Source organism: Xenopus tropicalis, chromosome 2 (genome assembly GCF_000004195.4).
Source record: "Xenopus tropicalis strain Nigerian chromosome 2, UCB_Xtro_10.0, whole genome shotgun sequence".
In the NCBI taxonomy this organism is placed as follows: domain Eukaryota; kingdom Metazoa; phylum Chordata; class Amphibia; order Anura; family Pipidae; genus Xenopus; species Xenopus tropicalis.
In genome coordinates this window covers 100,074,039-100,099,024 of record NC_030678.2, presented here as the reverse complement: position 1 = coordinate 100,099,024, position 24,986 = coordinate 100,074,039, and the positions used below count along the sequence as shown (strand labels likewise).

Below are 24,986 nucleotides of genomic sequence, written 5' to 3'. Positions count from 1 at the left end.
GTGAAGTGTCTCTACTAGATACTACAGTTGGATTTTCTGATTAATTTTTTCAAAACGTTTTACTGCTCATCTGAATGGCTTCTTCAGTTTAGTTTCCGAAAAAGTCATTTGGATGAGCAATAAAATCTTTTCAAATTTAATCAGAAAGTCCAGTTGCTTTACAGTTATAAAATCTGGGATTATATTTTAATTAGGGTTAAGTAGGTTTGAGTTACTGTGAAAACTGTCCAGTGTTACAGAATTGTCAGTATATACTAATGCACACACTGTATACTGGCACACATACCATAAGGAGGGATATGTGGTGTTTATAGATAGGAAAACTGTTCTTTCACATAGTAACAACTTTAGGACTTGTGAATTCAAAGTACATGTAGCACTACTCAGTACTACTTAATCTTTAGAATATCTTTTAATTAAGAATGACAATCTCTTCCTTAATTGCTTCAGGTTGCTGAACACTCGCTCGAATGGGAAAAGTGGTACAACACAGACTGCACAGATACTAATAACAGAGGTAACAGTGCTGCTTTCTAAAGAATAATGACTAATTATACAGCAAGCAATTTGAAATATAATACATTTGGTATATTGACAAAGCCAGTAGGGCCATTTTACAGCAGGCACATATAGGATTTATAGGCAAGGCACATTGTACTGTAGATGTCTGACTACAGCAGGGTTATTGTAAGCTTCATAGCACTTACGCACAAGAGAGCAGAGTAGGTGTAAGTGCTAATGGGTACAATTTTGTAGCCATTAGAGTGTCAGAACTTGCGTCTCCACTAGAATAAATTACCCCCATGGTGTGCAACTCATAAAACACACTTCACAGCCAAAAACATAATCCAGAATTCAAAAATCATTGCAAAAATGTTCCTTGTTTAGAAGAAGTAAATAGAAGACAATTTGTAGGCAGTATAACACTCTGATTATTACCCTCACACTAAACCCACAGGAATTAGAATTAGGAATTAGGTCAGTGAGCAATATTCAGTAATCCAGATCACAGGAACAATTTGACACAGTTCAGGAAAAATTCACACAATTTCCAGTTACTCGCGATCACTTGGTGTTCTTCCTTATTGCCATAAGCCTCCAGTGTCTATCCAGGGGACCTGTATTCAAATTCCCCTGTACAAAGGGCTGAGCCCACAACACCAGTCTTGCAAGGCACTTTCCAGTGGGTCTCCAACACCCTTCTGGTCTTTTGACTGAAGCACCCCAGGGCCTGCTCTTACTCTACTTACTCAAACCCTAATTGGCGAGTTACCCACTGGGAAGCTATTCCCACTCACTCCTGGGTGGGGCTAGAGCTGCCCTTTTTCACTGTCCTAACCTGATTTACACTGTTACAGTGTTCTATAAAAAAAACTACACCTATACTAGCTAAAATTACTGTTTCTCTCATGATGCACAGACCTGCTTATTACCTGTCTCCTTTTAAAGCCTTCTAAGCTCCACTCTCCTAATACTTAAGAGATTCCACTACTCACTAGTACTTGCTAGTGCTCAAACACTATAATAATGGCTAACATATTTCTAACCTAACTCTGTATTATCATCTATTCACGGAAAACGGCAATTAGCCTATTTCACCCTCTTACAAATTGCAAATAGTTATCTGACTTACAATTATATATATATATATATATATTTTATAAATCATGGATAGGTTAATATCATTTAAATCTAGAGATAAGCTAATTGAATTGCAGCTTAACCTGGAAAACACAATGGGATGTTTATATGTAATTAATACTTGTCCTTGGGAAGTCAGTGAATAGTGCTAAAGTGCTTCTTCATGACCTCTGGAAAAGTTGGAGAGTTTTCATCTGCATAAAAAGAAAGTTGATTCTTTCCTTGCTTGTACTCTTTTCCTGCTTTGTAAGTGTGCTCTTATGATGTACTTATCCCTGCTTGCTTCACTGAATGAGTGTAATGATATTGCTGTTTCCGAGCAGTTTGAATACCGTGATTTTTATGTTAAGTACAATAGCTGTCTTCATTTTCCCAAGGGGTAGAAGGAATCCACAAAGTGATTTACAAGCTGAATAAAATTGCTCTGTCACAGCTCAGTGATATCGCAATGAGATCAAACTAAACATAGAGGTTAAACTTCGATCGCTAACATAGCCTGCTCTTAATTAACATCACTTTCCAATATAAAGAATACCGTTTCATAATTAGAACAGTGGTAAAAATAAGTAGCAAACAAACAAAACAAATGTATGAGTGTATAGTTATACATTAATTTAATTAAATGACTCTTGCCAAATAATGTGTGTTACGGTTTATCTGCTATACAAATCTCCTGTTCATTTGTAACACAATAAAGTGCAGGTTATACCTTAGGAAATGGAATTACTGTATCGCCCCTAGTACACTTTTCAGTCCTAATGGATTCATTTATCATGCATCCCTAGAGATGTTTAAGTGGCATCTTTCAGGAGGGTAGAGTAGGAGGTTCTGGGTCACACTTGCTCGAAGGTCTTTCTGCTCCATCAGACATAAATAACCATTGGGTCATTCACCAACCATGTTAACTGCTCCACTTTAATAGCAAAAAACTGCTGGAAAGTGCCCTTCTGCTTCCACTAGAAGACAATATTCAAGGGAAGACAATAATCCTGTAACCGCTATTTTTGGGTATAATTGCTTTTAATTTTGTTCACAATATTAAATAGTGCTGTATTCATTTTTTTACAGAAGACATTGAAAACATTCAGTTTTGGTTTCTCTTCCATTACTCTTCAATTTAAAATCCATGTAGTTAGGGGTATGGTGATGCAAGGCACCGGTAAGAAGTAAGATGCATTCTAGATGCACCCAATGTTTCTTTCTTACCATGACACACTCATTAGAAGATATAACTTTTTTTTTTTTACTAATTTTAATACATTTGAGGCTTTCTGAGTTTATTCACACACGGGAAGGCTAAATTCTCAGTTTTTTTTTAAAAAAAGATTGTGATCACAGGAAACAACACGTGCATTTTTTATTTGCACAGCTGAGCCCTAGCATATAATAATGCCAACTGTGTTTTGTTGTGGAAAAAAATGTTGCTAGAGTTTTAATACAATTTAACTTTTACAATAGTACTTATTTGTTTCAGTCTCGGATATTTTAATGGTGATTTGCATTTGAAAATTAATTTGGAAAGAAAATGTTGAAGTTAGGGTTGCCATCTGGACAGTATTTCATCAGCCTAGCTGGTGATGTATTTGCCAGTAAATTTGCAAATGTCTGTTGTTCTGCCCTCCGCCCACCATGAATTCTGCTTCCAGCTTGGCCTCCTTCCCTATGCCCCTCTATGCCCTTTTATGCCCCACCCTACCCACTAAATTCCACATGATCTATTCCTGGTCTGCCTCTTTTATATCACCTTTGCTCCCCTTCATACTAAGATGTTCTGTATGCAGTCTTTAAAGTCTGTGGGCTTCATTGACTAAGTGCTGCTGTGTCAGTTTTCATAACCAAACATTCATAATGTGAGCTGCAACAGAGTGACATTTGCTATTGTTAAGTGATGGACTCTTGATACTATGTATGTGTGTATGATGTTACGTTCAACCACCATTAAGAACTGCTGCCCATCATCTTATTTGCTAATATTATCTGTCTGCTTTAATAAAAAAATTCTAACTATGGCGCCCGTTTGCAAAAGTGCGTTAAAATTAGTTGCACAATTTATCGACAAAAAACCCCCAAATATGTTAACACCAGTTTACTAAATAGCGACAAATATAAATTCGCGATTATTCTGGTACAAAAATATGTCATCACCAGTTATCGCATTCGGCAGAAAATACGATACGTATTAATTAACGGCGGGTTTACTATTCAGCGAAATGGTCTAAAGACAAAATTGTTGCCGAAATATACAAAAAAATTAAATCCACCTATGTAGAGCATTTTTTCGCCTTAAAATTCTCAAGGGGAAAGGAAATATCCCATGACACACAGTTTTTTTTTTACCCATCATTGTTTTCATTCGGTTTCATTGTGATTGACTAGATTAAATTGTGCATTTATATGATGCAAAAAATTAGGGAAACTGGTTTATATTTGTTTATATAATTGTATTGATGGGGGTAAGGCTTGGATTATATGATGAATACATGTTTGATTGGGTAAAATGTGTTTATTATGTTGTTAATGGTATCTTCACAATCACTTAATAAAGTTTATCGGTTTGGAAGAAGAATATCTGGCCATAAATGTGTCAGGAAAAATAAATGCCATAAAACAAGACTATTTTATAGCAGAAATAGGATATTAGGTCAGAGATAGCTCTGTTACTTGTGCATTTTTTTTTATTTCCAGTTGTAGAGTGGACTAGATAGCAGCCAAGAAGCATAGAGACAATATTGTATATTCTAACTGAAGCAGCCATTCCCTAAATTTAAATGCAGCTGTTAATATTTGTTAAAATGATTTTTGGCTTTGCTCACAGTGATGTATGGACTTTCCATTTCTTTTTCGTGTATCTGCTTCCATTTAACAGATTTTTGCATTTCTGTCACCAAAAAAGGCTTTGATGAAGCTGCAGATAAAGACAAGATTCTACTGCTTCCTTACTGCGGGGAAGAAACATCTCAAATGACAGACTTTCATCGTTTGCTACTGCTACGGGCTATGCGACCAGACAAGTTTCCTGCTGCTTTATCTTACTATGTTAGCAGTTTGGCCAGTGATGACTTTATTCATGGAGTTGATAATATTGCAAGTAAGTGACAACCTTGCATAGTATGTACTGACTGTACCACCTGAAAATTCTACATGTATTTTTAATGTTAGGGTAGAAAGATATGTGATAACAGCATCACATTTTTTTAATGTGTTAGCTTTCCAGGTTTCAATTGAGTGGGAGGTAGGCACATAACATGATGAGAGGGAGCAAATTTGTTATCACTCATTTGGCCCAATCGCCTCACTGGAGTACTAAATTTTAGTAGATGTTTACAAAAATCCTTACATACCCCACTGTCATTTGACCCTTAGTGGTCAACTATATGTACCTATATCAGTACAGGTATTTTCAAACACATATTTTGGACTAAACAAAGTTCCACCTTTGCAGTAACGTATAGCAACCAGTGAGAGAGGCTTAATATACCTATTAATAAAATAAGCAATTTAAAAAAAGTGTAACTCCTCTTAAAATGTTGCTGCAACCATTTTATCAGCCTTTGTTCTCAACACCGCCTTCCCCAACATTCATCTAAATGTTATTATATCAAATGGTCAGCTACTGAACTGTATAATTATGTGTGCCATGTAATAAAAATATCACCTCATTTTTACTCTTAATGTCAGCAAAAATAGTAAATGTCGCTGAGCTTGGGGGCTGACCGAGTTACAGTGATTTGGAACTTTACAGAAGCCTGGGATTTAATTTCATAAATATGGATTTAGCTTTTTATTAATCTTCTTGAGAATTGACATAAATATATGTGAGGTAATTTGCCACCTACTGCTTCATTCCAGTTTCATTGCGATATGCCTACAGAGTTTCAAAATAGATGTGGCATGTGCTGCACTGAAAATATGATATTTGCTATATTATGTTTTAAACTTAATTGTAGCTTTTTTCTTTGCATTGAACTGAGCTTAAGCAAATACAGTAGCAATCACATATGTTAATTAATAGAATCCCTTCATCTTTTTTCTTTGAGATTTATTAATGTAATTAAAGGAGCATATTTATGACAAGGTAAAGAGTAAAGGTGCCAGAGTTTTTTCCATGATTCACTGGCTACTACATTAGGAAGAATCATTTTTCTTGGGTAATTTTCTAATAATAAATTTCCCTATGCAATCACTTGACAACTAACAGCAAAAAGCAGGAGTAATAAAAAAATGTTCTGTTTTACCAGAGGGAAATATCCAAAAAATAATATGTCATGTCCAGGATGAAATTTTTAAAAAAAATTTTGCATTGGGGATTTTGTTTTGTGAACCATCAAAAATTAAACAAACTACCTTGAATTTGGAATCTAACATAGGGGCAGATTTATCTACGTTTGAAATTAGAGTTTACAGCAGAGAACTTCACTCACTTTTTATTCATTCCTATGGGATTTTTAGATACATATTTGTCAATGAATGGATACGTATTTATCAATTTGTTTTTAAAAATTACATAGGAATGAATAGAAAGTATGGGAATTTTTCAAAGTGAGCTCAAATCTCACAGTTTGATGAATCTATCACTAGGTGAACCAAATAACCCCTTCCCCTTTCCCCAACTGTATTTTAGGGAGCAACATTGAACGGCCTTCCTAGAGCAGAATTGTATATAAGGATAAAGTGGAGTATGGGTTTAGGACAGGGAATGTGATATTCTGATCTTATAATTAATAAAGAACCCATAAGTATCCTTATAACCTGTGCAAAAAGAAGCAGAAGGGGAAAAAATGTGAGTGTATACTTGTGATATAGTAATATATGCTTATTTAATATAGTAATGGCCAACGTTAGACAGTAGGTTTGAGAGGTTCAGTTCCAAAACTACAATCTGTTTAAAACATATCTTTTAAAATATCCATGAACTATTGTAATAGCTGTAGTTTTATGTAATTTGAATTGCAAATGTTGGCTTACCCTACACAGGTTAGAATAAAATTCTAGATATTTTAAGCTTCATTCACAATCCAATCCAACTACAGGCAGTTACTTTCAGAGATATCCCAATCAACCCACAAAGTCTGCATATCAGGACTATCCTACTTAAAACAGACAATTGGAAGTTGGTATGTGGAAACTTCAGTACTACTTATTGACTCAAATGTGAAAATACAGGTATGGGATCCATTTTCTGGAAACCCGTTATTCAAAAAGCTCTGAATTACATTTTAATCAAATAATTCAGCTTTTTAAGGAGGATTTTCTCTGTAGTAATAAAAATTACCTTGAACTTGATCCTAGATATTATCATTATAATCGTTATTGGAGGCAAAACAATCCTGTTGGGTTTATTTAATGTTAAAATAATTTTTTTGTGGACTTACGGTATGAAGATCCAAGTTACAGAAAGATACAAAAAAAAATCTTAGGTCCCGAGCATTCTGTATAACAGGTCCCATACCTGTAGCAGCAGGAGAAATCACTTTTATTTGCAGGGTGAACACTGATTTCTACTCTATATCTTGCTATAACTCCCACATAACAGCCAAAACTAAGTAATTATCATACAGAAAAAAAATGTTGTTGCATTAAAAGAAGCATTATATAAAATATGATACAAATCTACTATGAAAATATTAGATTTGTTTGGACAATGGACCAGATTTAGATTAAAACACTGAATGGATCACTTATTTATGGAACACTCTCCCTTACATATGCACAAACATTTTGAATGAAGTGCATCACCTTTTCATTTATCCCATGTATTTCTGTTTGAATGTACCACATGGTATAACACATTCAACTAAAACAAACAACTCCTGGATATAAGGACTACAAGTGCTTTACACTACGAACTGCCACCACCACCACCCACCACTCTATAATTTGTTAAAGTAAATTTATCACTAAAATGAACATTACAGATAAGCATCATGACTGAAATAAAAAATAATTCTAAATATAATTTAAAAAAATTATACTAAGTACGACCACCGCCACCAACCCCTCTAAATATAATCAATGACAAATTCTGTCCTGTTTGTGAAATAACCAAGATACTGTTCACTCTCCCCCTCTCATTATCTGTTTCTCTTCATTCAGTAGGTGGAGTCAGGCTTTGATTGACAGTAATGTCTAATAAATACTAACCCAGAAGAGGTTTTAGAGCTCACTCTTTCAAAATAGTTGCTTTGTCAGAAATCCTGTTTCTCTACATGCAGGGTTTGTGCCCACGTCATTTATTTTATATGCGTTGGAGTCATTTATTTGAGTTAGGTCTAACATATCTGCTAGAAAAGTAAGCTCCCCAAAAACATTTATAGGACCTACCTGTCAATCAAAATCTGATTCCGACTTCTGCATTAAAAGGGAATGAAGAGAGACAGGTTGCTAAGAGGGGGTTAATGAAGAGTGAGTAACTTGATTGTTTCAGAAATGGTACAGAATTTATATTTGATTTAATTTCGTAAGTTTCATATTTCCATGAGAAAAAGCTTATATTACATTTGAATTTTTATGACCTTCCCCCTTAAATGCAGATATAATGCAATCATTATACAATTCAGTGTGATTGTTACCTTGCTTTTTTGTTCTAGGTTTACTCATTCATTGGTTTACTCTAATCATTGTAATCATTTTAAACTGTATTAGTTCCTATTTTTTGTGGCTGTAATAAGTCTCCGAGGGAGATATTCTGCCATAAAACATTTCATTATATATAGCATATAGTTCATCTCAAGGGGTATAAGGTTGACAATGCTAAATCATGTTTACAATACTTATCTGATTTATACAGTTTTTAAAATTCCAGGTCATTCTTTGCAACACTTTTAATTAATAATAATGATTAATAATTATTGTATGCCCCCATTAAGTTTGTTCTTGATGCAATCTGTGCAAATAGCAAGATAATAAGCAGTTATCCAAAGCAAATGAAATATTTTTATGTTTCATGTGTTTTGTGTTTAGAACTGGAAGAAGATCTAATTGGTGTTTTAGTCATCATGCCTCCTAAGAATAACAACAGTTCATCTTTTGGGGGCACTGTACTCAACCATGAAGCAAAAATATCTATCTGCAATGCTGCCAAGGTAAGGCATCTGTTAGCATCAACATTATCTTCATGATGCTTCTCTCTAGGAACACAACAGAGAGTATAATTTTATTTCTAAAAGAGCTAATGTTTGGTATACATATCTGGATTTTGGATACTGTAAATAATTCATATACAGTAGTGCAAAGAGGAAAATAGGGTCAGTTCAGCTGAATGTATGAAAATGTGTTTATATCACCACCTAATACACAATGTGGTTGTGTCATGCTCAATAAAACTTCTTAAATGTTACACTGTGAACCACCTTCATTCATTTTTCACTAACCCCAGTAGCCAAAAATGATTGCTCTATGAGGCTACAGTTTTATTGTTACTTTTTACCTGAACAAAAAGGGAAATAACTAAAAAAAATACAAATAATGAAAAATGAAGACCAATTGCATATTATCTCAGAATATTACGCTCTACATCAGGGATCGCCAACCTTTTTTACCCATGAGCCACATTCCAATGTAAAAAGGTTGGGGAGCAACACAAGCATGAACAATGTTCAGTTAGTGCCAAATAAGGGTGTGATTGGCTATTTGTAGCCCTTATGTTGACTGGAAGCCTACAAGAGGCTCCTTTTGGCAGTACATCTGTTTTTATGCTTTAGTTTACTCAAAGGTGAACATCCCCTTTAAAGGGCAGTTTCACCTTAATTAGCTAAACTAAACTAGATAAAACAAGACCCCACACCCCCTAGAAATGTGTTCAAACTTGACATAACGTGCCAAATGTTTTAAAATGGGTGTGGCATTTAGAGTGTGTGGTCACAAAATGGGCATGGCCAAAAATGTTTCACTGTGGCATTTTTTTTGTCCCACAAATATTGGTATGCATGTGGGGTAGGGGTGAGGCACGGTATAATATGCCGTACAAAGAGGAAACTTTTATCACACTTATCACACAAACTTCTGCCATAATATCCTGAGAAATCTTCTCTCAGTAGAGCATATAGTGTGTGCAGAACCATAGTCTAGGCCTGTAAACTATAGTCTAGGCCTGTGATGTAACAGGGTAGAGTAATTGGATTTGATTTACATACAAAGCACTTTTTCATTAATTATAGTAAGAGGTATAAGACATGATTAACTTTTTAAAATTGCTTTTGAAAATGTGTACTTTGGTGTCAGAACCCTTCTGTTACATTCAAAGGTGAAAATTGCTTTGGTTTCACATTAAAAGAGGAAATGGAAAGGGGGGTATAACTGGGATTGATTTTATACAAAACATTGAGGGCATATCACTGCCAGTCCAATACTTTTGACATCAGTAGAGCTACATTGGGTTAAAAATAGTGTTCCAGTGTTGTAGGCTACTGCTTAGCAAACCTTGAAATTTCCAGTTGCTGAAACAACCATCTCTAAGAGGCATGCAATGAAGCTATTTTATTTGAAGGAAAAAAGGCATAGTTAAGGTAAAGGGCAAGATATGTCAAAAATTACATTCAAATTCTAATCACAAAACTACCTGTGTGAAAACATTTTGATTATGTTTTTGCACCTAGTGTTTTGCCCTTGTGTTTGTGAATATGTTCTTGTGTCTCTACTATCTATCTATCTATCTATCTATCTATCTATCATCTATCTATCTATCATCTATCTATCTATCTATCTATCTATCTCTGTCTATCATCTCTCTATCTTTGTCTATTATCTTTCTGTCTGTCTTTCTCTCTCTCTGTTAAGCTATATAGACATATATTGAAACACAGATATACAGTATATTGATATTTCTGTTGATCAAATTACCAGATGGTACAGTATTCATTAAGTTACTTTTAAATGATTAATGTACTTCCTGTGAATCATTGCAGAAGCAGCGGAGTGCATATAAATGTGCTTCTTTTGGCTGGATTCTGGGAAAACAGCATGACGGAATGTTCCCTGTTTATCTCAAGTGTCTTGTACCATGCTTTACACAATGTGCACTTGATTGAGATAACAAGATCAGACAAAAAACTCTGCACAAATGTTTGTACTTGTCAGTCCTCACTAAAAATGGTTTAAACAAATATTGTATGACTTGCACAGAATATTGAATGTATTTCTGCATTTCCTTGTCCTTTAAAATCAATGGGGAGTGACACCGATGGTTTTGGGCATTTCTTTATTATAAAAAATACAGTTGTAGAGAAACAGCCTCATTGAATAGTAGCATAATTGTTCAGGGAAATATCTCCTTGTGTTTTCAACATTCTGATCTCTGAGAAAACAATGGTTGTCAAAATTCTATACCAGCAGCCACTTCATTCTGTGAAATTAGCAATTTATTCATCATATGAGCACAAAGAAACATTGATCAGTATGTTTTTATTACTCCCAGAAGGCTGTGATCAAAACATTTCTGGGTGCCATGGCAAAGGTCCCTTGGGGGTATGTGGGGCCCCTGGGGCTTTTTCAGCAGGATTCGGTCGAATCCATGCCTCTGGCTGAACTGAATCGGAATCCTTAAAACCATGTGACTTTTTGTCACATAAACATAGAAGTTAAAGGAACAGTAACACCAAAAAATGAAAGTGCATAAAAATAATCAATATATTATGTACTATTGCCCTGCACTGGTAAAAGTTGTGTGTTTGCTTCATAAACATTACTACAGTTTATATAAATACCCTGCTGTGTAGCCATGGGGGCATCCATTTAAATTGAAAAAAGGAGAAAAGGCACAGGTTACTAAGCAGATAACAGATAAGTAGCATAGATTCCCATTGTATTCTACACAGTAATCTGTTATCTTCTTATGTAACCTGTGCCTTTTCTCCTTTTTTCAATTTAAATGGCTACACAACAGCTATTTCTATTAAAGGAATAGTAACATCAAAAAATGAAAGTGTTTTAAAGTAATTAAAATATAATGTGCTGTTGCTCTGCAAAAAACTGGTATTTTTGCTACAGAAAAGCTACTACATAAATAAGCTGCTGTGTAGCCATGGGGGCAGCCATTCAAGCTGGAAAAAAGGAGAAAAGGCACAGGTTGCATAGCAGATAACTAGTAGATAAGCCCATATAATGGGGTTTATCTGTTATCTGCTAAGTAACCTGTGCCTTTTCTCCTTTGAATGGCTGCCCCCATGGCTACACAGCAGCTTACTTATATAAACTATAGTAGTCTTTCTGAGGCAAACACACCAGTTGTAGAAATGCAGGGCAACAGTACATTATATTGTTATTACTTTTATACACTTTCATTTTTTGGTGTTACTGTTCCTTTAACTACAGTAGTCTTTCTGAAGCAAACACACAACTTTTACCAGTGCAGGGCAACAGTACATTATATTTTAATTATTTTAAAACATTTTTATTTTTTAATGTTACTGTTCCTTTAAAAAATGTATCACTGCGCAGTTCTCTTTATCACGGCCAAATCTATATTCGGCCAAATCTTTTGCAACGGATTTGGGGTTCAGCCAGATCCTAAAATCAGGAATTCAATGCATCCCTCATAATTTTTTTATTAAGATAGCATTTCAAAATTTGACTATTAACTGTTGTCTTAATTTGTAGGAAAAAGGCATCCCCTTGTTTGTAGAGAGTATGAAAGAGGGCAAGGACGAAGAGGTGAAAGAAGCTATAAATGAGGCAATGAATCAAAATGGTTGGCTAATCATTGAAAATCTTCAGGTAGCCTCCAAAAATATGCTTAAAAACCTGTGTAAGAGCTTGACATATGCAACAAAGATGCAAGGTAAAATCATATCAGACTAATGGGCTGATTTATTTTAATTCAAACTAGTTAAAATTTTACCATTTGTAGAAAAAAAAATGTGTTGATGGTTAAAAAAGTGTTGACAAATTGAAACATTTATCAATGTTGATACTTGTCTCATGTGCGCAGGAGCTTTCTGACTACTATGACTAAATATTGAATCCCCAATGCAAATTGCATGTGGGGATTAAAGATTTAGACAATTTTTTATAAATCCTGGAAATTTATAATTTAAATATGAAAACAAAATTTTAAATCTGAAAAGCTCAGTGGATCCGAGAGTAATGGATAAAAAATATTGAGCATTAATAAATTGACCCAATAATTCAAGAGCTTGTCGATGAGATTGCTTTTGTTGCTCCTCTTGCCATGTTTGCCACAGATAGAGGCTAAAGATTATTGCTTTTGAGGATAAGGATCTTTAGTCTTAATGATGCTGCTGAGCCGAATGCTATAGATGATTGGGTGAGCCATCTATCACCTACTATTAACTCCTTTTTAAAGACATAATTCAGTGGCTAGATGTCCAGGAGAAATATTTTGTTTCTCAATCACTGTCCAAAATAGACATTTAGAGCTACTATTTAAACCCAGGGTTGACATTGCACATGGTTTTGTCATTATTTAAAGGTAGTTTACAGGTCATATTAAAGCATATATTGCATCAAGTTATCAGAGGCTTTAAAGGAGAAGTAAAACAAAAAACAAATTGGTTAGGTATTTATTTTGCATATTGAACTTACCGTACCAGCCCAGAGCATCAGTATCCCTGTAGCAATAAGGATCTAGATCTTTATTGGTTTGTACCACAGCGCCCCATCTTGTATTTTTAAGGCCATCTTTGAGTGCCAGTGACACTACACATGAATGTTGTGCTCTCAGCTGCTGTTGATAAGCTAAATTAAATTATAATGCATAAAGCACTCATTTCTGAGACACGTTCACCTTTAACATCAAGGCAGTGGACCTAGAATACATACACATAAATAATCCTTTACTTGGTTACTTTGCCTTCTGTCTTAATGTATTTCCAGTGTAGCTTTTTATATTTTCCAGTTTTAATTTGCTCACCCGTGCACAAATATTTCACGAAATCACTACTGTATTAAAGTAATGGCAATTAATTAAACGAGTAGTCCACTATAGGTGGATAATGTATTAGGATTAAAGACAGTAATTTGTTTTAATTTATTTTCAATTAAATGACATTTTTGATGCCTTATTAGAAAAGACAATTATTTGCAGTTTTGTCCAGTTTTGTTCTTACTTATGCTGAGGTACAATATAAGCCATGTACATTAAAGCTGATTTGTCATTTCTGTTGCCATTAAGTTAAATAGCTTAAAATTTAGAGCACTAAGCCTGTTTAATATATTTTGTTTATGACCCCCCCATAAAGGAACAGTAACACCAAAAAATAAAATTGTATCAAAGAAATTAAAATATAATGTACTCTTGTCCTGCACTGGTAAAACTGTTAATTTGCCTTAGAAAGACTACTATAGTTTATATAATAAGCTGCTGTTTAGCCATGGGGGCAGCCTTTCAAGCTGGAAAAAAGGAGAAAAGGTACAGGTTACATAGCAGATAACAGATACACTCTGTAGAATATAGTGGTGTTTTATCTGTTTTCTGCTATGTAACCTGTGCCTTTTCTCCATTTCTAGCTTGAATGGCTACACAGCAACTTTGTTTATATATACAACCGTAGGGTTTCTAAAGCAAACACACAGCTTTTACCAGTGCAGGGCAGCAGTACATTATTCATTTTTTGGTGTTATTGTTCCTTTAAAGGAGAAGGAAAGTCATTGGCATTTACTGCCAATAGATTTGCCACATAAGTGCCACCTAGAACAATATATTTATTCAGCAGAAAGCTTTATCATAAAGGTCTATGTAAATACAGCCATAAGCACTCACAGAAAAACTGCATTGAGTCCTCTATCTAAAGAAACACAGGATTTCTTGTCTTCTTTTGTGTACACATGTTCTTTGGTATTCCTTCTCTCAAAAGAATCTATCAGAAAAAGGCATGAGTCTGTGCAACTCTCTCCTCTCTCCCTTCCTTCTCCTGCTCAACTCCATCTCAGCTCGCTCCCCCTCCCAACGGTGTAATCTGAGACTATCTTAAACAAACAGAGGGAGCTTCTAGGGCTGTTTACTATGTTATGGTAAAGCTTTCTGCAGAATACATATAGCATAAGCTTGCACTATTGAGGCTAATCTATTGGCAGTAAAATGCCAAAATGCTTTACCTTTTTATTTAACTGTGCTGCAAAAATGATTTTCCCAAAATTAAGTTTTTGTCACATCACATTCTAACTCCTCACACCAATTATCCATCCATATTTATGTACCCTTTTTGCAGCTTCACAGAATGGAGAAAGGCAGTTTTGTGTCTGGCTAACATCAGAGCCTGGCGCAGCTATACCAAAAAAGTTTCTGGCTTGTCTTAAAACAGTAAGTAACAGAAATGTACTAAACATTAGTTTGGTTAAAGGGCATGTGATTTAAATTATTCCAGATGAAATGCTGAAAACTGAATAAGAAATATTCCAGTCAGTACTTTCTAATCAATTCTTACCACTTCTGTCTTTCTTTTGTATTCTGTTTTCACTCATGTGGCTGTCACACCCCCTTAATCGAAAATACACAACAGACCAGACCTAGACAGTCATAATGAGAAGAAGGGATGCAGATGTAGATTACAGACATCAGTTAGCACAGTGATAATGATTATTCTCCACCTTCTTTTTATTCTCTACTTTAAAATGCAAAATTGTCATGATAATAATCCATGCCTACTTAGTCTTACGTCTATGTGCACTAATTCTCATTGAAGTTATTGAGCCCAATGGCAGACGTTTTATTTAATTAGCATGTCTTACACACAAGTTATCTCCACTGCCAGTAGCCCTCCTAAAGACCTTCACTCATCAGATCAGATTTGTATAATAAATAATAAGGGGGCATGTCTGAGTGGCCAAAGCACAGATATCCAATGTGTAGTGAAAACCCCCATAGTTTGCTCAAGGTCTGTACAGAAAGAAATCACACTTGATATTGCTTGTCACATCTTGCATGATGATGTTAAATTTTTAGTTTGCCTTAATACATTTGATTTTTCATATTTCTATTTTCTTCTTTCAACTTTTCTTTCTGCACTAGCGATGCGGCACCTTCACACAAAAACCGTAAACATGGGAGGTGGCTTTAGGAGGCTGCCTTAGGGCTGTGTGGGAGGCAGAACTCTCATGTAAATATTAATATTATTACTCTGCAGTGTGTCTCCTTCTTAAAATTTTGGTCGAGGGTGATAGCATATTATCCAAATGAGTTGTTGATTTGTGCTGTGATATGCATGATTTATTATCTGAGCTGCAGTGTACAGGTATCGGACCCCTTATCCGGAAACCCGTTATCCAGAAAGCTCCGAATTACGGAATGCCCGTCTCCCATAGACTCCATTTTAATCAAATAATTCAGAATTTTAAAACTGATTTCCTTTTTCTATGTAGAAATAAAACAGAACCTTGTAATTGATTTCAACTAAGATATAATTAATCCTTATTGGATGCAAAACAATCCTATTGGGTTTAATTAATGTTTTATTGATTTTTTAGTAGACTTAAGGTATTGAGATCCAAATTACGGAAAGACCCCTTATCCGGAATACCCTTGGTCCCGAGCATTCTGGATAATAGGTCCTATACCTGTATAATGGATTGCCCACTTTTTTATATTTTATCAAAATATTCCTAACAATAAGTTATTCAAGTTGCAATATGTATTAAATTATTATTATTATTTATATTACAGGTGTCTTGGCACATCTTAATTATGAATCAAAAAAGCAGAAAAACATTGCTGAAGGATGTCACGTATATTGACTCTCTCTCTGGGCTGTTGTATTCAGGTACTTTAAGAATTATGTTTTGAAATTATGTCTAGTTACTAGGCAATGGTGTGAATACTTTTCTCCTTTAATATAACTAAGCAGGTAAGGTTTGTAAACAGCTTTTTATTTGTTAAATGCCTATCGTTCCCTATATGATTCCATTAGATTTAGATTTAACCTGGTCTAGGTTAAAGGGGACTTGTCAAAAGCTGTTAATAAAAGTCCTTTGAAATTTAAACATGAAACCCGTTTGAAAAAGGAAGTAAAATGTTCTGAAAGCTTGCTATGATTATCTTAGTTAGCCAATAAAGGTATCACCTTTATACCACTTTTGTTATTTTTTATTTCAAAAGGGTTACCCTGTAAACATTTTTTTGAATGGCTAACACGGTACATCACCTTTTCCTGCATCTAACATGAAACCTCAAATCCTTTTTTTTTTTATTAAACCATCCATATCTGTAATACTTGTATTTTATCTGTCAATCATATTTTGCCTGCCTAGCTCTATGTCAGTGGCATAGAGGCAGGGCAAGCAATATATGAATGACAGATCCAATTGTTATTTACAATTACTTTCGCTGTCTATTTAGCACTACCTACATGTAACCTAGATGATGCATACACAAGATTTTAGTGTTATACAATGCTTTACTCAATAACAGAGTCCACAAAATGGAACCTGATTGCTTGCAGTTATTGTAAATTTCAAGACTGAAGGAAACAAAATTTAAATAATTTCCATAGTGTAAGTTCTATTTGCTTGACTAACATGATAGAAAAGGATATGGCATAATTTTTTTAGGGTGACAGGTCCCCTTTAATGACGTTTCATTTATCTATGCTGAACTGTAATCTGCCAATTTTCTGCCTAAGCTGTAGGGAATTCCCCAAGCATTTAAACTCTTAAGGGTAGTACAGTCACAGACCTCCAATCAGCACAGACCTAAGTAAAATGGCCACCCTAGGGAGCCCATGCACATCCCTGCCCCCCCCTTCTGTGTGCAAGCATGCATGATGAGCAGTAAGAGGGGGCGGGGTTACAGGGGAACACTAAAGTGATGGCATTTTAGCTCCTCAAGGGCCTGAACTTGGGGAGGGCAGGCAGAAGAGGTACATGCCCAGTGCCACCCCTCCTCTGTTGCACACTAGACATGTGCCTCTTCCACCAATTTCTAGTTCTGGGTCTGCATCCAATCACAATGGTTTCATTCAACTGAGACAGGCGTTAGTCTTTCAGTGTACATGACTGGAAGTGTAAAACCGTCAGGGTAAGAATGTCAAAGTGGAATTGTATGTTGCTGACAAGTGGTGTCATAGGCCTTCTCCTCTGTTTAAACAAGTGGCCTTCTTTTTCCAAACTATGCACAGTGTTGTCCTTAAAGGAGTACCCTTTTCACTGAGATGTAGATAGACTACTGAGTCTTGTCCTTAGGAGTTAGCCCTCTTAAGATTGGCCATTCTCTTACTGAGTGGTTGTTAAGTCTTCCCAGTGCCCCTCACTACACTGGACAGCATCGATCACATTACTTTTCTTGGGTTTTGGTGTTGGGTCTTCTTGGTGTACCCAAATCATTGTGAGCAGGATGCTTTTTAGATGATTTAAAACTAACAAGGCCTTTTTTTACAATGTCAAACTGTAGTATGAAATTTATATATAGTATAAAATCTCCTGAGCTCTAGGATAAAATGAGAACACAGTTAGCAGACAGTTTATCTTTATTTATTTATTAAATCCTCAATACAAATATGTTGGCTTTAAGAATGTATTGCATAAGGTTGCTGGATTTTAGTGCGGTAGTAATGCAACTTTAAAATGAAATTTTCTAATTTGGTTGTTTTTCTAATTAGGAGGAAAATAATGTGTTACAAATTAAGACCTTTTCTGCTAGAATGGTAGGAGAGAGGTTAACAAACCATTACCTCAGCTGAAAATTGATTGTTCACAATGCCTCATTAGCTGCAGCATGCGAGTGGTTTTACAAGCTTTTAGTTCATTTGTTGTTAACATGAGCGCGTAGGTGCGAGAAAAAAAAAAGACTTCAATTGTCGAGAGCTGTACTCAAATAACATGTATATTGAGCCTAAAGTCTTATATTTACCTGTATTGTTGAAGACAATTTTTGGTGGAGGTAGCTGTAAGTTTTCCCTGCTTCAGTAGTCATACTTGCATGTGGTTCATCTGAGCAGTCATGCCCAAAAGGCCTTGCTGCAAATATACCCAAGTGCAAAGAATGTGTTTCAAGTAACTTTTAATGAATGGTGACAGTGCACGCAATGTCAATTTTTGCGCAACCATAATGGTTTACAAGCCAAAAATTAAATCAGTGTTTTGCTCTCAATGAAAATGTTCTTAATAAAAATGTGCAGTGCACCAAAGTGTGGCTTCTGTCCACTGTCTCACTTAGTTTGCATTAATATCCACCTTGCTTAAAAACTGAATACTAAAGAAGGCAAAAAGCCTAGCAATTTAACATAGGGGACATGTAGGCAGATCAGCAGGCAGTCTGTAGGCAGGTCATCAGCCCCTTATGTTTGATCTCTGGGATCTCTTATCTGGAAATATATACATAAAGCTTTGAATTATGGGAAGGCCATCTCCCATAGACTCCATTTTAGCAAATAATTCAAATTTTTAAAAATGATTTCCTTTTTTCTGTAATAATAAAACAATGTCTTGAGTTTTTTTTAATGTTAAAATATTTTTTTTAGCAAAATTAAATTATGATAATCTAAATTACAGAAATGCCTCTTATCTGGAAAACCCCAGGTCACAAACATTCTGGATAACATATAAAGTTCTAGGGCCAAGCACACTATTATTATTCTTTATTGATTTAGGGCCAACATATTCCCCAGCACTATATTTATTATTACAGATATGGTAATTGATTATCCTTTTTAACCTTCAGCAATTCTTTCTGCGGTGGACCAAATAAAGGAGGAGACCAGTGTAAAGCTAAAGGAGAGTCCCATTGCAGTTCGAAATATTTGTTATGGGATCTGTGTATTACATGGCATTCTGCAAACTCAGAAGATATTTCCCATGACAGGCATGAATCACATAATGGATTTGGGGCCTTTACAACTAAATCAGGTATATTACCATTCTCATTCCCTTTATTGTAATACTTTCCCTGCTTTCCATTTATACTAGGCTTCAGCTCTTGGAAAGCAGCTTTAAATTAGCATCTATCAGAAAGTAATGATAAGGTAAATTTGAATTCCCATATCTAATTTATGCAACAATATGAAATGCACTGAAGTGCACTTGCAGAGACCTCTAATTATTTCAGCAGTGGGGAAAAAAAGCAAGTGAAGTAGCTTAGTAACTAGAATCACTGTTTCCCAGTACTTGGAATTTCCTTTAGAACTATATAAGCATTAATCTTTAAGCCTTTTGTCTCAATTTGCAGTAATATCTCTTATTTTCTCAAAATTTACAGTTTACATTCTAATATTTCTACTTAACAATGTAGTCTATTAATATAAAGTCACTTTACTTTGTATATGCTACAAAACTGACTTGAACGCCTCTACTTTAAATTATTATTTGGTTCTTAGCAACACTGTCTCTCTCTCTCTATATATATATAATTACTGTATTTTGTATTGGTATATTTCCAGTCATGCAAGTGTGTAGAACTAGGAGTGATATTTGTATCCTCAACTAACTACTGGCACTGTTATAATCTAAATAAATCATATGTTTTTAAGTAACATCTTTTAATCAGATTTTTTAAATCAGTGAACCATAGATCTCTTTAAGATCCTGTGCTAAAGCTTAAAACATCACAGCTTCTGACACACGCATGGCTTTTTAAGGGAATGGCAAGGAACATAATGATGATTAAATAAACCATTAAATAAGACAGTTGAACTCTATCTAATGTATCAAATTCTAATGAGTGGGCTTAGATGTATGTTGTTCTCTTCCACTGCTATTTTTGTCACCTTAGTGGGAGCACTGTGCCCTTCTATTCCCTTACATCAGTGATCCCCAACCAGTGGCTCGTGAGCAACACATTGCTCACAAACCGCTTGGATATTGCTCTCAGTGCCCCCAAACCAGGTAGTTATTTTTGAATTCCTGACTTGGTGGCAAGTTTTGGTTGAATAAAAACAAGATTTCCTACCAAATAAAGCCTCCTGTAAGCTGATAGTGTGCATAGAGGCTACCTAATAGCCAATCTTAGCCCTTATTTGGCACCTCCATGAACTTTTATGATGCTTGTGTTGCCCCCCAACTCTTTTTACATTTGACTGTGGCTCATGAGTAAGAAAGGTTAGGTACCCCTACCTTACAATGATTGAGGCGCTAGGCACAGATATGCCTCACTTTTCTTGAGACTTGCGCCACTGGCTTTGTAGTGCATTAATGTGAATAAAGTTAAGGTTCAGCACACAATGGCGCAAAGAAGCCCTTCATATTATAAGCTTGTGCTGGTTAAAAATGTTTTCGAATTATAATATATATAAATATACATTGCATTGCATATATTGCATGCCATTTACTATGCAAGTTAATTGCACTTTGTTTGTTTTTGTATTTATTTTTTTTATTTTTTGCTTTGTCCCATTAGTAACAAAGCCCCAGTGAATTGTGACTAATTACATATTATAATAAGTTTTCATAAATATGGCACACATACGTTGATTGTCATCGAAAAATGCAGACACGAGCAAATCACTTTTTGTACTTTTAACACGCAATCACCTGTGTGTGGCGCTACAGGAGCCCTGAGCCCCAGCTTATTTATGGGGGACAGGTATGATATGAATGGCGTGCCTCCCACCCAGGGTAGGTATAGGTAGAACTATATGTCTCCTCCCTGGGAAACCTCTATGAGGTCCTCCTTGGACCAGGACTCCCAGCAACTCCCAGTACCTTGCCCCTCCCTTGGGGGTAGCGGCTTACAAGGCAGTTGAGGTTATGATGATGAACCAGATGAACTTGCTTTATTGATTGATGCAGGCAGAACTTTCAGGGGATGTCACACAGACGGCTCACACTCTCTCTCTTTGGGCTACCCCCGGCACTCCCGCCAGATGATCCCACTTAGGAACTCACCCCGGTACACGTGTAGGGCCCCTTAAATGGGAACACTCCCAGGTGCTGACATGGCTCCCCTTACTACACACTACAGGTCCTGAACTCCAGCCATGAGTGCTGTGATCTTAACCCCTCTCTCTCCTGTTGGGGCTATCGCTGCCCGTGACCTATTACAGTATCTCCTATACTGAACACTTGCCTGTTGAACACCTCTTTCCAGAGGGGAGGTTCCAGGGCTAAAACCTGCTGAACATGGGAGTCATTCCCTTTTATACTTTTAGCACAGCGCCATCTAGTGGCTGTTGTTAACTTGCAGGGAAACTCCCTTTTAGCACACAAACATCTAGGACCATGTTTAGGTGTCCAAATCACATAAGGCCACCCTCATGGTGCCTGTCTAAAGGGGAACTCATCCTGAAGGGGCTCAATTCGTCTACCTACATTTGCTAGGTATTTACTTTTAATATTATGGTAGGAGATCTTTCCTTTGTTCCTGTGACATTTTCAGAGAATTGGGCTCCAGCTGGGAGTGCAGTGTAGGAAAAGGAGCCTTGACTAGGTTAGAATGTGAGGTAGCCAAATGGAATTATAAAATAGGTTGGTTAGGGATAGCAGGCAAGGGAGGGGATAATGAGGCTAGTGATAGTGGGGAAGGCTATAGAACAGCTAGAGGGGCTGGTGAGCAGGGTCAGTGCTGGGGCTTGCAGGGGGTACTAGTTAGTTCAGGGTGAGGGGGGAGCCTATTTCTGTTCTGGTTTGCACAGTAAACAGCATGCCACCTACCCAACCTATAACTAGGACAGGGATGGTGAGTGAAAGTTTGTTGTTTGGGTTTATTGGCTTTTATTTCTCAGCTTGAAGGAAGGCTTGTCATTGGTTAGGGGAATTATGCTGCAGAATGATATGTAGTTGGGCTAATCATAGCGTATGGTCTGCTTGGGCAATGGATCCCAGGAGGGAGCTATTATGGCTTCTCTCACTTGCACATCTGACGCTTTTGTGGAATGTTGCAGCATGGTGGGGTAGCGCATTATGGTCTGACAAACATTCCAAAAACTTTGATATATTTATGTTTTTCACAATTATTATTATTTTTTGTTTGTAAATAAAAGTTGTGGCTTTTTTAATTCCAACCTGGATATCCTTATTGTTTCCTGTATGGACTAAAGGAACAAGGGGAGCGTTGGCATATAAAAAGGGATTAATGCTTAAGGTAGTAGACAGGCTTGCTAGATTGATACTACGCAAAATCACATGGGCAAAAGTTCACATGAAATTACCCTTACTAAAGTATTTCAATAAATATTTTGACTCTTATTTTCCTAGCTGTATATTACAACTCTAATATTCTCTTATCATATAGGCTATTGATACAGCCTTGTCTGCCTTTCAAAAAGACAATGAAAATGAAGGCTTTGCTGCTGCTGTGGAGGAAGGAGTGAGCAGTGTGTATGGAAGTCTGTTTTGGACTTCTGAAGATGTGACTTATGTTCAAACTCTTGTGCAAGAAGTCATTGTTGCCAGTCAGGAGCAACAGGGTAAGTAAATTTGCTTATGCAAACATGAATAAATCAAATGCACAAAACAAAATATTCACAGAGAAAGTACATGTGTTACAGGACAGCAGTGCGCTATTAGCCAAGTGGTAAAGCAACCACAGGACAGCAAAGTTATGGCCCCAAACAGACCTACTGTACCTACTGTAATGTTTTGCATCCAATAAGGATTATTTATATCTTAGTTGGGATCAATTACAAGGTAGTGTTTTATTACTACAGACAAAAAGGAAATCAGTTTTAAAATTCTGAATTATTTGATTAAAATGGAGTCTATGGCAGACATGCTTTCCGTAATTCGGAGCTTTCTGGATAACGGGTTTCCGGATAAGGGATCCCATAGCTGTACTAAATAAATATATATGAACAACTGCAGAAAATAAATCTTTCTATTTGCTATGGTGCCCTTCACTGTAATGTAGAGATGCAAGATGGGGAAAAGTGTTTTCACCTTTGCAATACAATGCTTGAATTTTTTAATCAGGTCCAAAGGAGCCAAGCGCAACCCACACTCTTTATTAATAGAAGCACAAATGGTCCATTGATGTGCTCCTTAATCTTAATCTGTAAGAATTTTAAGAAGGAACAAAAGTTGTAATTTACCAAGGTCTGGAGTATTAATTTGTACAAAATTGAGCCCCTTAGTGCTCATTCAATAAACACATGCATCTGGTCTTTTTTTTATCTGGTGTAAAGGGCAGAGCACAGCAAAGCCCCAGATGTAAGTGCCTATTGACTGAGCACTAAGGGGCATGATCCTGCACTTCCTAAATCAGGGGATAGGTAGGGGATTAACCTTATACGCCCTACTTGCTGATACCTCATGAATACAGCCCCACCATTCATAAGTGTCCCAATTCTTTTTTTATAACAATATATTAATTCACTTGGGGAACTTTATAAGTGGATATTATAGTGGATATTATAGTGACACAGATTTAATTAATTTTAATTAATTGTCTCATGATAAACAATGGGACAATTTTTTCTCATCAAATTTTATCTAGCCCAAAGCATTGTAACATGTAATTTTGTAAAATACATTTCATCTAGTTCCTTGAGTTATTTATTTTTGAAAAACTTTTAAAACTATTATTAATTTTCATTTTTGCATCCATGTTATGAGTGCTGTTACTGGATTTTGATTGTGTATTTTATATGCAAAGCCATTGATACACACACTGACATGTTATATGTATGTTTAGTGAGTCTGAAAAATAAACAAATCTTTGTAACGCCATCTCTAAATTGAAAGGAAAGCAAACAAAAATTGTCGCCGGCTTCAAAAAAGAATTGTCGCGGGCATCAAAAGAATAGCCGCGCGTCAAAAGAATAGCCACGCGACAAAATAATAGCCGCGGGCGACGAAATAATAGCCGCGTGCGACGAAACAATAGCCGCGGGCGACGAAATAATAGCCGCGTGCGACGAAACAATAGCCGCGCGACAAAATAATAGCCGCGGACGACGAAACAATAGCCGCGCGACAAAATAATTGGCCCGGGGGCGACGAAACAATAGCCGCGCGACAAAATAATAGCTGTGGGTGACGAAACAATAGCCGCGCGACAAAATAATAGCCGCGGGCGACAAATTTTTTTTGTCGCACGACATTTTCGCCGTTTCGCGAATTTTTCGCCGTTTCGCGGATCTTTTTAAAGATTCACAAATTTTTCGGCGAAACAGAACAGATTCGCTCATCACTATTAATAACTGATTATTAATCGTAACCTAGGATCATAGTCATAATTGTGTAATTATCATATGAAAATATATAGCTAAATCTTCTATTCTGAAGTTCCACCCTTTGTACCAGTTTTTGTGATAGGAATTGCCACCACAATCTATCCAGTTGATTTTATTGGGCTATGACAGTTCTTTGTTATAAATACATCAATCATAGCTAAAGCATGTCATTATTTTGAAGCCAAAGTTTACATATTTTTTGTGTGTAAAAACATTTTTACTTGTATACATATGCCCCTAGGAGGTTAGAAACATCTCCATACTTTGTTGAATATTTAATAAATTGCCCATGCGGCT

At 36.0% G+C, this 24,986-nt stretch overlaps 1 protein-coding gene across 2 annotated transcripts in view; it reads left to right on the top strand.

Annotated features, from left to right (window-relative positions):
- Positions 1 to 24,986, top strand: part of LOC100488188 (dynein beta chain, flagellar outer arm) — a 237,488-nt gene that overhangs the window by 165,926 nt on the left and 46,576 nt on the right. Inside the window, exons 83-90 of one of the 2 annotated variants that reach the window (XM_031896974.1) lie at positions 451 to 517; positions 4,535 to 4,729; positions 8,602 to 8,723; positions 12,235 to 12,415; positions 14,805 to 14,896; positions 16,256 to 16,352; positions 19,247 to 19,431; positions 22,751 to 22,925. In XM_031896974.1, the coding sequence (XP_031752834.1) occupies positions 451 to 517; positions 4,535 to 4,729; positions 8,602 to 8,723; positions 12,235 to 12,415; positions 14,805 to 14,896; positions 16,256 to 16,352; positions 19,247 to 19,431; positions 22,751 to 22,925 (1,114 nt within the window). Of the gene's footprint in view, positions 1 to 450; positions 518 to 4,507; positions 4,730 to 8,601; positions 8,724 to 12,234; positions 12,416 to 14,804; positions 14,897 to 16,255; positions 16,353 to 19,246; positions 19,432 to 22,750; positions 22,926 to 24,986 lie in introns of both variants that reach the window. The other variant, XM_031896973.1, reaches the window with a different exon arrangement.